This window comes from Python bivittatus, unplaced genomic scaffold (genome assembly GCF_059951505.1).
Source record: "Python bivittatus isolate LINGU-HERP-01145 unplaced genomic scaffold, Pbiv_v1 ctg000180_np1212, whole genome shotgun sequence".
NCBI lineage: Eukaryota > Metazoa > Chordata > Lepidosauria > Squamata > Pythonidae > Python > Python bivittatus.
The window spans coordinates 5,774,692-5,791,506 of record NW_028277047.1 but is presented as its reverse complement, the minus strand read 5'-3'; the positions used below and the strand labels follow the sequence as shown (position 1 = coordinate 5,791,506).

Sequence of the window (16,815 nt, the reverse complement as noted above, 5' to 3'; positions counted from 1 at the left end):
AATAAATTTAAGAACAGCCCCTTTCAAACCCTGTATTTCCCCTCCCTCCCTCCCACCCCCCAAATGGCAGCAGTGAAAACGGAACTGGGGGCTAAGAATCATAATCTTCCTCTTCATCTGCCTGGACTGGCGTGAGTGACGCGGGTGGTAGTGCAACCGGGACAGCTCCTGTTGGTGCCGGTACAGGCAAGGAGACGGCGGATACCGGAGGGGGGGTAAAATGTAGATAAGATGCCGGGGTTCTGCAGGAGGGAGAGAAAGCAAGAATCAGAGCACACAAGGTTAAGGATGTTGTGTCACCCGAGACACAGAGGGTCATCAGTTTGTGGGCTGTCCAGATTTTCAGGGGCGGGTTTTCTCCCACTTGTCAGCCCTTCGAGGTTGACCAGACTTGGAAACCAAAGTTATGAATACTAAAAGTAACTTTTATTTACTCTAGGGTTAGAGCAGTGTTTCTCAACCTGGGCCAATTTAAGAAGTGTGGACTTCATCTCCCAGAATTCCTGGCTGGGGAATTCAGGGAGATGAAGTCCACACCTCTTAAGGTGGCCCAGGTTGAGAAACGCTGGGTTAGAGTAACAAGATCTTGCAAGTCTGAAAGCGCTTCTCCCCCCCTGCCTTTATCTACAAGAGAATGAGGGAGGGTCAATTTTGAGATGCTTTCTCAAATTACATTTCTGCTTTGGACTCAGATTTCTCTTATCTGTCTTGGTTGCGGTGCTTCCTCCAGCTCCTCCGCTCGTTACACACGACGGGGAAAGATCGGTCAGCCATTGTTACTTCTTCTGGTTGCAAATGCCTACAATCTTCCCAAAACCCGCATCAGAAAAGTGGAGAAAAAACAAGAAAGCCAGCTTACGGAGAGAGATGTGTAGCTGGTTGCGTAGAGGGGATATTTTGGAAGACTTCCTCTTCTCCGTTGCTCTCGCTGTCTTCTGAGTCATCCTGTAAAAAGAGAACAAAAGGCAGGCTTGGAGCAATGCCCTGTTGCGGCTGACCCCGCCCACAGACTGGGTGCATTCAGCTTTGTAAAGTGGTGGGCTGAAGCTCCCAGAATTCCCTGGTTGTAGGGCTGCAGAGTATTCTGGGAGGTGTTTGGTGTGGCTCAAAATCCTCAGCCTAAGGATGTCTATTCTGGAGCAGCAACAAATCAGGGAATTGTGAGAAAGGCAAAATTAACAGGGGACCGAGCTGATGGGGGCTAGCTCCTACTTCCTGTTCCTCCCTCACCAACCCAAGAGAGCCAAAGCATTATGGGAAAAAGGCAGTATGCCCTTCGCACCACCAGTCGGATACTAGAACAAGTCTTCCGCTTGCGTCACGCCAGCTCTGGCCTGCCACTTCTGGGAGAAAATGCCCAGGCTTTTCGGTCAACTCACGTCTTGCTCCGAATCTGTGCCGGATTGCTTCGGATCCTTTCCCTTTCCTGCCGTGCCACCATTCCTTCGCCCGCTGCCAGGTTTCCGGCCCCTGCCCCAGAATGGGGAAAAAATAAGGTTTTATAAAAGAGTGGACCAGTGGTTTGGTTTTGATTATCATGGCTAATCGGATGGCTTTCCACTCCAGTTTAATAACAGGTCCCTACTTTTAACAAGAAACAGGCCAATTTGCACCCAAAGCTTTCGTGTGGATCCATCAACCTTCTGGCCGTACGTTCTGGTTTAATTTGCCCGTCTAACTTGAAGCAGTTCTGGAGGTTCCAGCTCCATAGACCTTTCTACCATCCCTTCCCCGCTGCAAGAGAATGAGGGAGGGTCAATTTTGAGACGCTTTCTCAAATTACATTTCTGCTTTGGACTCAGAGTTCTCTTATCTAATCACTGATTTGATTGCTGCTCTTCCTCCAGTTCCTCCACCCATTACACGCTGCGGGGAAAGGTCAAAAAGCTCAATTTCCCTCACATACCTCCTGGAAACCTTTTCTCCTTCCATGTGGTTGTCCTCGGCATCCCCTTGCATGTCAGGTACCGAAGCTACGAGATCCTTCAGGAAGTCAAACTGCTGCTCCTGCTCTATGCATTGCTTCCTGCAAAATTCATACCGTTGGGTTACCGGGACAAGCCTCCCACCCGGCTGGGAGGGCGAGAAAGCTCAAACTCACTTTTATTTTATTTATTTATTGTTATTTATTTATAAATCAAACTTGAATGCCACCAGACAAGGGACTCTAGGCGGCTCACACATAAAAAGCAGAAAAACACAAAACAAGGTTTTAAATTTGGAGAGGTACGCTCCTGATTTCAGGGGGGAGAAAGTGGCTTATGGTATACTGGGGAAACCATTGATATAAAAGCTAACCGCGGGCCCTCTCAAGCCTGTTTTGCTGGGGATGATGGAAGCTGTAGTCCAATGCCTCTGGACAGCTGTAGAGCCCATAAGCTTTGCATGCAAGAGATTCTTGATTCAGTATCTTCAAAACGGGCCAGACTAAGCTCATGACTTCAACCAAACCACTGATTTATAGCTATTGAATCGGACATGATAGAACAGATTTATACACACACACATACACAAATTATCTATCTATCTATCTATCTATCTATCTATCTATCTATCTATCTATCTATCTATCTATCTATCTATCTATCCATCCATCCATCCATCCATCCATCCATCCATCCATCCAGACACAACTGAACAGTATATTGATTTTGTTCAATTGTGTCGAGTTAGACACAGACACACACACACATATATATAAAAATAAAACAAGGATTTATTTTTCATGGTTAATTCAAACAGGGACCTCCAAGGCCAACTTGTAAAAAGTCAGAGCTTGCTCCAAAGTTGACGTGAGTGAGAGATCCAGGCTGATGTCATGAGCTTAATCTGGCCCGTTTTGAAGATACTGAATCAAGGATCTCTTGCATGCAAAGCTTATGGGCTCTACAGCTGTCCAGAGGCATTGGACTACAGCTTCCATCATCCCCAGCAAAACAGGCTTGAGAGGGCCCATGGTTAGCTTTATTCTTAATTCTGGAGATGGATTCTGAGAAAAAAGGCACGTGTTGCCTTACCCTACAGCAGTGTTTCTCAACCTTGGGAACTTTAAGCGGTGAGGACTTCAACTCCCAGAATTCCCCAGCCAGCCTGGCTGGGGAATTCTAGGAGTTGAAGTCCTCACCGCTTAAAGTTCCCAAGGCTGAGAAACACTGCTGTATGGTGTCCTTCTCCCAAAAGCCTCAGACAAGATTCTAGCCCTCATGGTTATGAAGAAGGGCAGAGGCCCAATACTTCACTCCTCTGAGCTCAGCAGGGCCAACAACGAGGGCCACAGTTCTGCTGAGCCCCCCGGTGAGCAAGGGGGCCCCATGGGGCCCCGCAGCCGATACTCACAGGTGAGACGTTGTCATGGTCTTGGCGTTCCTGGACTGGGTGACGTGGCAGGCTGTCTTCAGTAAGGACTCCAGGAACAGCTCCAACGCTCGCGCTGTGGCCCAGAGTTAAGGGGGGGAGCAAAGCCGACCCCATTCCCCCCCGCCTCGAGGCACGGGACGGTAATCACACGAGCCGCTGCTTTCAATGCAATCACATCCTCCAATGCTGGCCGCTCAGGCCGGCAGCATCTGCCGCCGAGAAGATCCTTTCCCATCTCCTTGATCTGTCCAAACCAGAGAGGATGGGAGCACCTGCCTGCAAAGCCGGGCCTCTAACCCCTGAGCTACACAGCCTCCCTTGCAGCAGCCTCCCAGCCTTCGATGCCAGTGAATCCCAAGGGCTGTATTTACCTTGCCTCGAGGCAAATGCCAGGCACAGGCTGCGTTGCCCTCCCCATTCAGTCCCCGCGTGATTTTAGTCTGGCTCTGCTGGGCCTTGGGGTGGGGTGGCGCGCGATCAAAGAAGCAAAATTCACCCTCTGCCTTTAATGAGTGTTAATGCCAAGAAGGAAGGGTCCTCGTCCAGAATCTTGAGACCCGGGACAGAAAACCCCCTTGCAAAGTTCCTTGCAAACGGGGTTTCTACAAAGCGTTTTAAATTCCTTCCCCAGAATGCTTGCATGATGGGCTATGAATCCGTTCCTTCCAGAAGCCAGTAAAAATCCTTTCTCTCTGCTGACTGCTGGCCTCCAGCAATACGCCTACTTCTCTCTCAGCCTTGGCACAATCTTCCACCTGCAGCTTATGGGATTTGTGGTCTATGGGAATCCCGCTGTTTATAGTGTAGGCTGCAAATCACGGCTAAACCAAACCACTTAGTGCAATCTGGGAACCAGCTATTTTAAAATATTGCTTTCTTTTTTAGATTGATCTCTTGCTTTTCATTCAGGAGATCAAGGTGGCTTCCTCTGTTCTGGTCACAACCACCCTGTGAGGTTGGGTACATTGAGAAAAGTCACCCAAGGAGTTTTGGTGGCCAAGGGTGGACTTGAATCTGGGTCTCCCTGATGCGAGTCCAACGTTTTTACTACTATGTGGGTCCTAGGGTATGAATTAATAGTGGCATCATAGTTTTTACTTGCCTCTTACATGGCTACATGTTTTATTCACAGGGCAGGCATTACATTATGATTATAAACAAACTATTATTCTTACTTTCTTGTCATTACTACTACAGATTAGCATTTCGCGCAAAAATGAAAGGGAAGCAAAGGATGGTGGGTAAAAAGCAACGCTCATTCAAAATTTTTCCAAATCTGCATGTTTCAGCTTTTAAATTAAATCTTTTACTTCTTTAAAGTGAAAAATGAACTTGGAAACTTTGAAATCAAATATTTAATAGGGCTCAAAACTCTATTCAAATGCTCTCTCTCAAAACAGCCAAGTATAAAGATATTTGAGCGCCCTAAACAAAAGCATTGCAACTTTTAATAGTTATTTCCTCTAAGGCATACTGGGGTGCTCTGGAGCCTATTGCTTTGGGAGTTTAATACGGATCCAGTACAGAATTACTTTTAATAAGATAGATGCATTAGATGGGGACCTGTGGTTTTCCAAGAATGACAGAAAACTGATGGCAACTATGTTTACACAAATAAGTGATGTTAGCCTAATTGGAGATCTTCCTTCCTTCCTTCCTTCCTTCCTTCCTTCCTTCCTTCCTTCCTTCCTTCCTTCCTTCCTTCCTTCCTTCCTTCCTTCCTTCCTTCCTCCCTCCCTCCCTCCCTCCCCCCCTCCCCCTCTCTCCTTCCTCCCTCCCTCCCTTTCTCTTTTTCTTTCCTTTCTCTTTCTCTTTCTTTCTCTTTCTCTGTGCCAGCAGGGAGAAAGGAGAAATGCAGGACTGTAGCAGACCTACAATCAGGTACCCAGAGTTGCCCAGGGAACACTTAAATTATATATTTACGGATCGTGGCGTTTGGATCAGCAGGCATTCCAGATGTCCTTTGCCCCTGGCATCGTCAGCTACAATTTTACACCTTCGCCATTTGGTTTCCTTAGCGTTTCCCCAAAAAATCAGGAGCACCTTTTTCAATTTTAAGAAATATTAGTAAAAGGCCCAAGGGTTTGTGAGTTGCAGCTGACAAGTCAGACACCTTGTGATTTTTTTTGCTATTTTCTTCTAACCTAGCTCTCCTCCTAGAACAGGGTTTCTTAACCTTGGCAAGTTTACGATGTGTGGACTTCAACTCCTAGAATTCCCCAGCCAGCCATGCTGGCTGGGGAATTCTGGGAGTTGAAGTCCACACATCGTAAACTTGCCAAGGTTGAGAAACATTGTCCTAGAACATCTGCAGTTCCACAAGGGGGAAGACATCTCATCACCCCAACCCGGGCAGGACACAGAGGATACAAATGATCACGGGGACCGCAGCAGCCACCTTCCCAATTTCTTCATCCGTTTGCATGATCTTCTTGATCCGAGCCTTTAAAATATGGGGGGGGGGAGGTAGGGGGAGGAAGGGATGGGGAGATGGGAGAGAAACGTTTTAATGACTATCATCAACGAGCTTCAGAACGTGCTAAGCTGCGTTGGTCCAAAATTCACCTTTACACAACTCGTCTAGCCAAACCCCAATACGGCTTGACCTAGCCCGCACGTCAATACAGTCTGTCTAATTCTGGATCTAATCCAGAAATACTGAATATTTATACAGCGCCGAGGTGGGCCGGTAGATCAGGGTTTTCCAAACTGTGTTCCCCGGATCGATAGAGTTTCGCAAGAACTTGCTGGAGTTTGTGAGAAGTTCCAGGCCAAAAAATTCAAAAAAATTGCTCGACCGCAGCTAGTTTTCTATGAGAGCTTTGCTTCTCAATCAGAGGTTTGGGGAATGGTGTTTTAACTACAGTAACAAGTTTCCACAGCCTGGGAAAGTTTAACACCCCCTGAGTTAGATGACGCAGGAGTCCCACGCCAATCAGCCTGAGCTTGCGGGCCCCCCAGAGGTGGATGATGGGTGCAGCAGTCCAAAACCCTTGCATGTTTATGGCTCGTCGGTCTGATACTTTGAATTAAAGACCTTCACATCCATTACTGCAGATATTATAACCTTACAGAATAGCATGGTGCTACCAGACATGATAAAGGAGAAACTGAGGCCAAAGACCAAGTCAGCTGGCCAAGCTGTTAACTCAGCCCCTTAGCCACTTTCTTACAAATCCCGCCACGTTTCCATGGCCCAGTTTTGAAGGGGACTGGGTGTGGGGGGAGAGAAACTGGGGATGAAGCCCCGTCACCATGTGTGTGTCGATGTGAAGCCTCTGAGCATACGCAGAATGCACTTTCGGATCCCCACGTTCAGATCAGGGCTAAGGGATTGGCCGACACGCAAAGCCATTTTTGGCGCCGGGGATGTAGCAAGCAGGAACCTGGATCAAAGACACACCACGATGGGGTAAAAAAAATCCACCCCGTTTTTCTATCAGCCCAGCCAGGTTGCCTCTGCTGGGCTAGAAATCATTCCCATTTGTGGAAGAAGAGAGTCAAGATCTTCGTTGACCCATGAAGGCAAGGAGATCCGGAGGCAGGTCCTGGCGATCCAGCAGTTGTTAAACTATTCTTCCTGGAATTTCTTGCCATTGGTCATGCCAGCCAGAGGCTAAACCACGATCTGGTTAGTGGTGATTTGTCAGAAAAGCTCCAGCTGGCTAGACGCGTCAAGCCAGGCTTACTGTCCAACAAGTTGCACGGTGGCTTAGTGTAGCGTGTGAACCTAAGTACAGGTTGGGAACACAACTCTCCTTGTGAAAAGACAGATTATTCGTTAGCTTGGGAGAAAGAGCAGAGCGTCCGGACCGAGCCTCTATTTTGCAAACAGACCCCCCACCCTCCGTTACTCCAGGTAAAAAATATTAGTTGCAAGAGAGGAGAAACATTTTTCATAGACTGTGACCTGCCTATTCAGCCAACTGGGCCGAAGTCAACAGACCAGAATTAAATCATAGCTTAGCACAACGTGAGAATCCAGCTAGGTACACTCGCCCACACACTTCTCTGATTGTTTAACACAAATCACAATCTCCTGGAAATGAGGGCGCACGTTCCTCCACCAAGTCAAGGCAATCCAAAGCCTTTCCACCCTACCAACCAGCTGTTTGAAACAGCAACGGCTGGTCTCCACCCTCTTTGCCAGACGGAAAATTGGAAGCCCAGCTACCACTGTTAACAGCAGAGCCAATTCATATGTCTATTTATTTATATAAGAAATCAAACAACAATAAAATGACAGGCTCTCACCCAAACGGGTCCCTGCCTTTTCGCATAAACCTAGTGGTGATTTAACTCTCTGCCCCCAAGCAAGCAGAAATAAAATGCATATTTCCAATTCACAAGGATACAAGCTTCAGGAGTTGCCAGGAGACCCTTTCTTCAAACAGAAGAAACCTGGTCAAAAGGAAGCTTCATTTATTTACATATGGAGAAAAGCAGAAACACTGGTAAGAGCACACGAGCTGAGAATAATATCAGCTAAAAAAGCAATCCACCGAGGTATAATAGATAATAATGAAAAAGTTTCCAATGTACAAAAACAGGAAAACACTTAAAATGGAGAAAGGCTGTTTCCTGACAGGGCAAGAGTATTTATTTTAATGTGATGTGTAAAGGAACCAAGACAGATGAACAAACATAAAGAGAAAGAACAGGTTCTATTAAGAGCCAAGCTGCATCAAGGCCCAGGGGTTAACCTAGGTTTGTTGACTTAACCGCAACTGGGTGGAGAGCACAATACGCTATGAACCATGATTGACCAGTGTCTAGCTGGGCTAAGCCGCAAACCAGACTTGGGCTAAATGGTCTGGGAGCCCAAGTGATTGAAGTTCCTGTAATAAACCAGAGCTAAAACAAATCATAGTTCGATACGCAGCCATGATGACCTCCGAAGGATGGGAAATAGGTCTTCCCAGCTGGGGAAAGGGGACATAAAATGAGGTTCCCCTTTAAGCTACTTGAAATAAAAATACAATAGGTCACCACAGTAGGTCAGCAATAAATGAGAAACGGGAATTTGGATTTGTGGGAGAGAAGGATGGGGAAAAATGCCAGCATTATCCGGCGGGAGACGTGTCAGGAGGACCCCCCAAATATTTTAGTATCCTAAAGTATAGCAAAATAAAAATATTCCTGTAATGGCAACTGGGAAGAAAACAGCTGGAGCAAGGTGTGAAATGATCCAAATCATCTAAGACCATAATCCTCATCGTCTCTCCCAGCCACTGCAGGCTGCAACGCCCATAATCCCCAGCCAACCCGACCCATTGCCTCGCTGTCTAGGAAACGGCAGGGTCATCCAGCACATCTGGAGGCTGCCCCACTGCGGACTGCAGCTCGCCCTGCGTTACCCCGAACGCCACAAACCACAGCTTGCCAACAAGGCCAATGCGAACAGCCGACAAACCAGGTTAAGGCTTTGCCAGAGGAGCATCCATGCGGGCAGGGCCGCGGGAGAGGGCCAGGCGGGCCCCCCGCCCCTGGCAAGGGAGCCGCCAACATCTGTTTCTGCGGGGAGGGGTCTTGCAGCTGCGGCAAGCATCGTGGCTGCCACGGGTCATTCCCAGGCTGGGGATGGGCAGAGGCGGGGGCGGGCGGGCTTTCGCGCACCCCCTCCCCGAAGTAAAGGGGAAGGGGGCATCGCCGGGGAGGGGGCGCGCCATTCCGGAGGAGCGGAGGGGGGCTTTCGGCAGGCGAGGGAAGCCCCGCGGGGCGCGCCCGGAGCCGCTGCAAAGGGGGCATGCTGGAAATGGGGGGAGGGCGCTGCAAAAAAGGGAAGGGGCTGCAAAGGAGGGAGGGCTGCAAAGGGGGAGGAGGGTCTCCCGGGCTGCGACCCCCTCTCCCTGCCCCCGGCTGCGGAGGGGGCGCGCAGGGCAGACGGGGCGCGCCACCCGGCCGGGGCTGCGGGGCTGCCGGGCCGGGCGCAGGCTCGCCGCGGCGGGAGGCCTCGGGCCGGGCCCGGGCCGGGCTCTCACCGGCGGGAAGCGCGCGTTGTACTTCTTCTTCTTGCTCGGCATCGCTCCGTCGCGCCGGCGGCCGCTCCGCCCGGGCCTGTCGCGAGCCGCGCACCGGACGAGGCTCCCGCGGCGGCGCGGGGAAGGAGCCGCCCCGCCGGGCTGGCCGCCGCCGCGCGGTCCTAGCGCCGCCCGTCCCGCGCAGGGAGGCGGCGTGCGGGGCGGGCCCGGCGGTCGTCCGCGGGGCGGGGGCGGCGGGGACGCCTCCTCTGGGCATGTGCAGAGGGCCCCGCGGGAAAGTCCCGGGCGCGCTGGGCATCTGGCTTCGGCGGGTTGCTGCACTCGCCCAGATGTTGGGTTGCACCAGAGACGGGACTGGGCGACGGGGGATGTGCAAGCCTCGGAGCCGCCGGTTCGTCGGAAAGGCTGGGCTGGGCAGCGGGCTCGGCTGGAAAAACCCAACCCGGGCGACCCCGGAGCCGCGCCGGGCGTCGTGGGGATGCAGCTGTGAGGAGGGAGGCGGGGCGGGTGGGGCGCGCAGCTTTCCGCAGCGCCAGCCGTGGGGAGATGGCTGGGAAAGGGCGCTTCGAGGGCCCCGAAAGAGCCCGCCGCAGAAACGATTCTCTGCCCGCGGCGGCATCGTTGCAGAAGACGGGTGGGGAAGGACGGAGATGATGCTCGCGTGAAAGACGGGACTTGCAGAGGTTTCCATGAAGGAACCCCCGACGCTGGCCGCTCAGCCGTCGTCCCACAGCTGGGAAAGGTCCCCACTCATGCCATTTCCTTTAATTTATTCGGTGTACATCTTCCCTTTCCATTTCCGTTGCGGTTTGGGTGCTGGTCAAAAGGGAATCGGTCCCCGCTACGAAGTTTAGTGACTGGGTCAGCTTTGCAGGAGGAGAGATGAACTAGCAAAAACTCTTTCTGACAGCACTTTTTCTGGGGGACCAATTTGATTTAATTTTAATGCATTTTATCTGAAACTGTCATACATTTTATTTCATAAAAGTGGTCCGTCGGAAAAGATGCTGCCAGATTCCTTCTGATTTTTAAAAAAAAAAATTTTTTTTTTGCTGTCAATGTTTTGTCCTTCTGGAGTCAAATGCCTTGAGATTTACTTCTGAGTAAGTATATAGGTTCTCTGAAAGGAAAGAAAGCACAAACTGTAGCCACTGCTCTTGAGAAAAAAAAAAGGAAAAATATCTTTTTGTGGCTCCCACCATGGGGCACATTTAAAGTACTTTTAAAAAAATATAGTGGCAGCATTGATTGGGGGAAACATTTAGCACAACCTTGCAGGGCGGTCTGTTTTAAGTGCAGATTGCAATTTAAATGGATGCTCTTCTGATGTCACAAAAGGAGGTGCAGGTACATTGTGGAACCACTTTCAAAAATCTGCTATATTCAGCATGATTTCCCTATTACAGGCGGTCCCTGCAAGAGCTCAACAACAACCTTATAAGGTAGTCTAGTCCTGTGGCATTTGTAATATAGCCTGCAAAAAAGTATCAGTAATAAGATTCAGATCCTTAATCAGTTGAAAGCCATGAAAAGCATTTGCATATTTGATGCAAATGCTGGTTTTAACTAGGTTAGATATTTGGGGGCACTTAGCGTGTTGTGCCAATTGAACTTATGGTGTGCTGTGTGAATCTAGGAAATTAGGTGATTTGATTACCAAGTTGAACATATTGTGTGAAGCTGGGGTAGTGAGAATATATGCTATTATAATAGAATTGTCCAATATTTTAGGCGCATTTTTTTATTTATTTCAGGAAGATATGGTATATCCTCTTTTGCTGGCTGTCCAGGACAGAGAAAGGGGGAATTATGAAAGAGGGTTTTATCCTATATAATTTGTTTTCAAGAGTTAAGACCAGCGTTCCCCAACCATGGCAACTTTAAGACGTTGTGGGCTTGCCCAGCATGTTGGCTGGGGAATTCTGGGAGTTAAAGTCCGCACTTGTTAAAGTGGCTATAGTTGGGAAACAGGGAGCTTGACCATCGCGACACATTCCTTCCAATCACTTCCGTTGTGAAACGGAAATGCCTCCCCCTCTTCCCGTGGAAAGCTCAGGAGGGATGCGTGGGCGGCTTCAAAGGGCGTGTCAAATCCTAGAGCGGCAATGCTCCACGCGCCCATAGAGAATCGCGATCAAAATGGCGGCCTCCCGACGATGACTGGCTTTCCGGGCCTTCTTCCTGTTCTTTTGTGCTCGGCCAAAGTTGATAATTCTTAATTATCCGAATTAATTAATAATGAGAAACACAAACAAAATAATGCTTAGGCGAAACAGGAATAATAAAATAGAGACAAAGTAGCAAACGCGGATACCTTGCTTCATTTCCGTTCCTTAGGCCTTCCGGTCCCAGCTCTAATTCGTCCTCCCAGCCACTTCCGGGGTGTGCGCGCGCGTCCTCCCGCTTGCCCCAGGCCGTTGCGACGGTAACGTTAGGCGGAGTTGTGAAAGACGAAGCTGCGTCCGGGCTGGAGGCGCGGCGGGGGCCTGACCCCCCCGCAGTTCAGTTCCCCTCCAGCCGTGAACCGGCCTGAAAAGGGAAAGGGGTCCCTTTGGCATGTATAAATGGGTCCTCACGAAGGCCGACCGTCGTAATTCTGCACGCTCGGTAACTTTGCCATAAAGCTGTGGAGTCTCCTGACCGCTTTGCCTGCGTTGCCTTACCACAGCCTTGCAAGGTAGGACGGCACCATCGCCGCCCTTGCTGTACTTTTATTCTTATATTACTCCTCTAGGGCCGAGGAGCTGAGACAGAGGGAAGGTGGCTCGTCTAAGGTTAACATAAATGAGGGAGACTTTATATTTCCATGTTTTGAAGCGCACTTAAAGGACGTGACGTCCCAGCTGGTGCCTGGGAGACTTTAGGCGTTATTATTACTGTGCTACTACTACTATTATATTACAATATTGCATTATTATTATTATTATTAGACTTTATACATTATTACTACTACTACTATTATTGGAAGACTTTAGGCGTTATTACTATTATTATTATTATTATTGGAAGCCTTTAGTTATTATTATTAGAAGGCATTAGGCATTATTGCTATTATTATTAGACTTTAGGCATTATTATTGGGAGACTTTAGGCATTATTGCTACTATTATATTATAATTATAATATTATTATATATTATATTAGTATTAGTATTTTGCAGTTAATTATATTCTGCTTTATGGGGGGACAGTTTCCACAAAGCAGCCAACAGGCCATATTAGGTGCTATCGAGTCAAGCTTAGCTTGGATTGCCTCTGTGGGGTGTGTGCTTGCCATCCTGATCTTTTTTAGTCGTAATTTATGGGTGTAACAAGCAATATAAATAAATGTGAAGAAGAAATGTGACAAATGATTTAAAAGCAAACAAGCAGCAAATGTCTAGGGTCTTTCCTGTGGCACTTTGGGCACTAATGTCCCAGGGCAAGGGGTGGAGGGAAGAAGCCATCTGAGTAGAATTGTGGGATAGTTGTCATTGAGTTTCTTTCACCTGCACTGTGCTTCAACTCCAGTTGTCCCTAATCATGACACTGAAATGTCTCCTCCTGTGTCATTTCGGAAAAGGCGATGCTTTTAAAGAAATTGCGCAGTTTATGCTGGACTATTTTAGAGATGAATTTCCAGGGATTAAATCTTTCTGTGTTTGCTCACAGCTCAAAAAACAACAAAAAACTCCTTCAATTTAAGCTTTAAGCTGATTATTGCACTTCACAGACCCTTCCTCCCTCCCTTCCCTCCCTCTTAAAACCAGAACCCTGGGCAGCTCGCAACCATAAGATAAAACAATATCACACAGAGAATAAACACAAGAAACAATAAAAACCAAAGCATAAAAACCTTGCGCCACAACCAAACCACCCCTGATGCAACCCGCAACTCTCTCCTCCAGCTCCAAACTCACTCTATCCCAGCACTTGGGGGAAAAGCCAGCTCTTTCCAGCTTCCCGTAAGGCTAAAAGAGTAGGGGCCTGCCGGATTTCAAGGGGAAGGGTGTTCCATAGGCAGGGTCTGCCACAGAAAAGGCATGCTTCCTGGACCCTGCAAGATGGCAGCATTTAAGTGAAGGGATTTGGAGCGTGCCGACTCTTAACTGATCTGGTGGGATGGGCGGATACCTTCAGGGTATCTGTTTATTGGCAACAGCACAGAAATGGCTTCTCACTGTTTTCCGTGGGATGATTTTTTTCCAGCTTCCGGTCTCAGCCACAGCTCTGGGATTTCTTGGTGGAAATACCTGCTCCGACCCTGCTTAGCTATTTGAGATTAGAGAAAGTTGACCAACATCAGCTGATTACAGCTACTGTTAGTAATTAAATATTTGGGCATTTGAAAAAGTGAATATCCTTCCCATAGCCAGAAGGTACAGTAGTGTGCAGAACTAGGTGGGTGGGGGGAAGAGCCAGCTGAAGCAGCCAATTTTTCTACAGTGTTATTTCCCCCACTGCCACACATGCCCTTCAAGCTTTTGGTTAAATCATGCCAATCTCAGTTCTGTAAGAAGTTAATTGCTGGTACAGGTAGTCCTTGACTTACAACCATTCATTTAATGACTGTTCGGAGTTACGACGGCACTGAAAAAGTGATTTACAACCAGTCCACTTACAACCATCGCAGCATCCCTGCAGTCACGTGATCAGAATTTGGGTGTTTGGCAACCAGCATGTATTTATGACAGTTGCAGCATCCTGGGGTCATGTGATCATCATTTGCGACCTTCCCAGGGGGTTTCCAATAAGCAAAGTCAATGAAGGAAGCCAGATTTGTTTAATGACTATGGCAAAAAAGGTCATAAAATTGGGCGTGATTTACTTGACTACATTGCTTAGTGATGGAAGTTCCAGTCCCAATTGTGGTTGTAAGTCGAGGACTACCTGTATTTAATTAAACATTTCAGGTCCTAAAAAAACATATAACCAATACAAAGATTTGCCCTAAACCTTTGTATTGGTTAGTTATTAAAAGAAAAGCTTCAAGAATATTTTTACAACGGCTTTCAGCAAATAGGTGTCTTCTAGAATGTGTTGGAACTGCAGTTTCCATCATTCTGGCCAGTGAGGCTGATTCACAGGCTTCTGCTTTTTTTCCCCTTGAAACTGCTCCCTCTGCCTCACCCTCCAAAAAAATCCTGTGAGTATTAACAGTTCCTTGTGGGTTGCTCAGCAATTTTGAGCAACTTAAGAAATCCAATGCCTATCCCATGATTCCATCCTGGGCCACATTTATGATTGATTTTGGCCAGGAATGTAACATTAAGGTAATCATCTCCAGCTGATGCCCTTGAGACATTTTATCTCTCGGGTGGAGAATTGCAGTTCAGCACAGTCCCCAGGAGAAGAGCAACTGGGGAAGATGGTCCCAGAATGCCACCTGCCTTTTGGCCTTTAAAATAGGACTGGGCAGAATGCTGTGGAAACTAAGGGTATGCTGAAAATACAAGATGCCAGTTTAGACTTGGCTACCAGCTGTTACCTGTAGTGGGTTTATTCCACCCTGGTTTGACTCTTTCCCATCAGGTGCCTTGCCCAACCATGGCTAGCCAGCATGACGAGGCTGGGAAGGATGGCACTTTTGCGTCTGAGGACTTGGCCGCCGAAGCCATGGCAGCCAACATGGATTCCTGGGTGGTCTTTGATGCCCGCAAGACTCCCAGGGCTGAATTCGAGGAATGGCTGCAGACCTACCAGCCGTCTCGCGTCTCTCGCTTTGGCAACCCAGAGTGCAACACCGAGCCAGTGGGCTGGATCGCCGTCTACGGCCCCGGTTTCTGTCCAGAGGGTGGAGATGTCATAGGGCTTCAGGAGGACTGGGAACGGCTGCAGCTCAGTGGGCGCCACATCACCTTCGAGTCTATCAAGGAGCTGGCCCTGAACCGGCGGGTCCTGACTGGCAAGTGGCTCATGCACTTAGACAGCGGCTTCAAAGTAGACCACGCTTGGTGCGGCATTGCCCGGGCAGTCCTCGAAGGGCGCGTCGGGGTGGCCAAGGTGAGCCCCTGCTGCCCCGACTCCGAGCGCAAGCACGTGATCTGCGTGTACACAGACGACTTCACTAATGAGGAGCAGGTACTGGCGGCCGACTCCGTGATCAGGGCCACGGGGGTGAAATGCCTCCTGTCCTACAAGCCTGACGTTTACACCTACCTGGGCATCTACCGTGACAATCGCTGGCATCTCTGCCCCACCATTTACGAAAGCAAGTTTGACTTGGAATGTGTGCCCCGTCGCTCACGCATCATTAACAAAGTGAGCAATGCCGAAGTGACTTAAACTCCTGCTTCTGAACACATGACATTCCTGGAGGAAACAGCACGGATGCTGGGAACTACAAATCCCACCATGCAGTGTTCACTCAACTCCCTTTTCTCTCAGAGGACACATGAGAAGGTAGAATTGCCCAGCGCAGGCAGGCTGGATAAGAGTTTGTGTCAACGGGATTTCTGAGAAGCTTAAAAGTCCATCTTTGTAACACTATGTGAGTGGACATTTGCATTTACCATTAAACGGCTAAACTGTGTGTGCTGCACTCCCTGGGGGGAACTGATAGGCTTTGAAACTGTCCATCTTTTTATTGCAGAAGGTGCCCAACAGAAGATCCCTACCAATCTTCTTCTGCAGAATGGCTCACCAACAGTAGGAGAAGCGATTTGCTGCAATGTCGGATTTCTGCCATCTAGGAAGGCAGGGGGTTATCAGAAACCAAACACAGCAGCAGAGAGGGAAGAACAGTGCTGGTTTCGTTTTGGTAGAGGTGTGAAATGGAAACTCTAGGCAACAGACAGTCTAATTTTTCTTACCAGCCTTTGCTCAAAGTAATTGGACTTTATTTTTGTGGTTCTTGGCTGCATTTACCTGTAACTAGGCTGAAAATAAAAAGGCATTTTTTCCCTCTCTTGGTCTGAGGGTTTACTTCTGGAGTTTGGAGATGAATCCAGATTGCAAAAGTTTTTGGGAAATTCTCAGTTCTTGGTGTCGGAAAGTAAAGCTCTCTTTGGTTGTTTCAGGAGCAGAGAGAACAGATGGGCCCAAATATTTTGCAGGGAGGGAAGGAACGTAGATATGCTTTCTTGAATTAAGCTGTTGCCGTTGGCTGCAGCGGGTCAAACTTAGCAAGAGTGCTGAAGTGGAAACATAGTCTCTTTGACGGCCACCTCTGCTATATCTTAAGCAGGTAGTTCTAGAGCAGCATCACTGTGCTTCCACATTTATCTCACCTTGCCTATAATTTGTATATAGCCTTGCCTTTTGTTAATAAAAAGCTACTTCTGGGGTCACGCATTTCCCTCGGCAGTAATGAGGTAATGCATGTATGAATCCACCCAGCCTCCCTCAGAACTTTATGGATTGAGATACTCTGCAGCTGCAGTCCCGATGGTGGAGGTGTTTGAGCCGTTGGCTCTTTTTGACATTAAAAGTGGGTTGGGAGCAGTAGAGCAGAGATCCAGACTTTAATGTGGAATTTGGCTGCCAAATGAGAGAAGAAC

At 48.5% G+C, this 16,815-nt stretch overlaps 2 protein-coding genes across 3 annotated transcripts; one reads left to right on the top strand and one right to left on the bottom strand.

The window, feature by feature from the left end:
* Positions 1-36: 36 nt before the first annotated feature.
* Positions 37-9,497, bottom strand: DRAP1 (DR1 associated protein 1). The gene is made up of 7 exons (XM_088137422.1): positions 9,339-9,497; positions 5,728-5,800; positions 3,337-3,430; positions 1,907-2,026; positions 1,380-1,470; positions 860-945; positions 37-242 (listed from the first exon to the last, which is right to left on the bottom strand). The coding sequence occupies exons 1-7, from the start codon at positions 9,378-9,380 to the stop codon at positions 92-94; spliced, it is 657 nt and encodes a 218-aa protein (XP_087993548.1). The 5' UTR covers positions 9,381-9,497; the 3' UTR covers positions 37-91.
* A 2,127-nt stretch (positions 9,498-11,624) lies between these two features.
* On the top strand, positions 11,625-16,239 carry CUNH11orf68 (chromosome unknown C11orf68 homolog). Of its 2 annotated transcripts, XR_001559957.3 has the most exons (3): positions 11,625-12,015; positions 14,849-15,806; positions 15,909-16,239. XR_001559957.3 is itself a non-coding variant. In XM_007431804.4 (2 exons), exon 2 carries the CDS (start codon positions 14,864-14,866, stop codon positions 15,599-15,601), a length of 738 nt encoding a protein of 245 aa, XP_007431866.1. In that variant the 5' UTR covers positions 11,625-12,015; positions 14,849-14,863; the 3' UTR covers positions 15,602-16,239. The 2 variants fall into 2 exon arrangements, 1 of the variants encoding a protein (XP_007431866.1); XM_007431804.4 differs by having other exon boundaries at positions 14,849-16,239.
* The last annotated feature ends 576 nt before the right edge of the window (positions 16,240-16,815 follow it).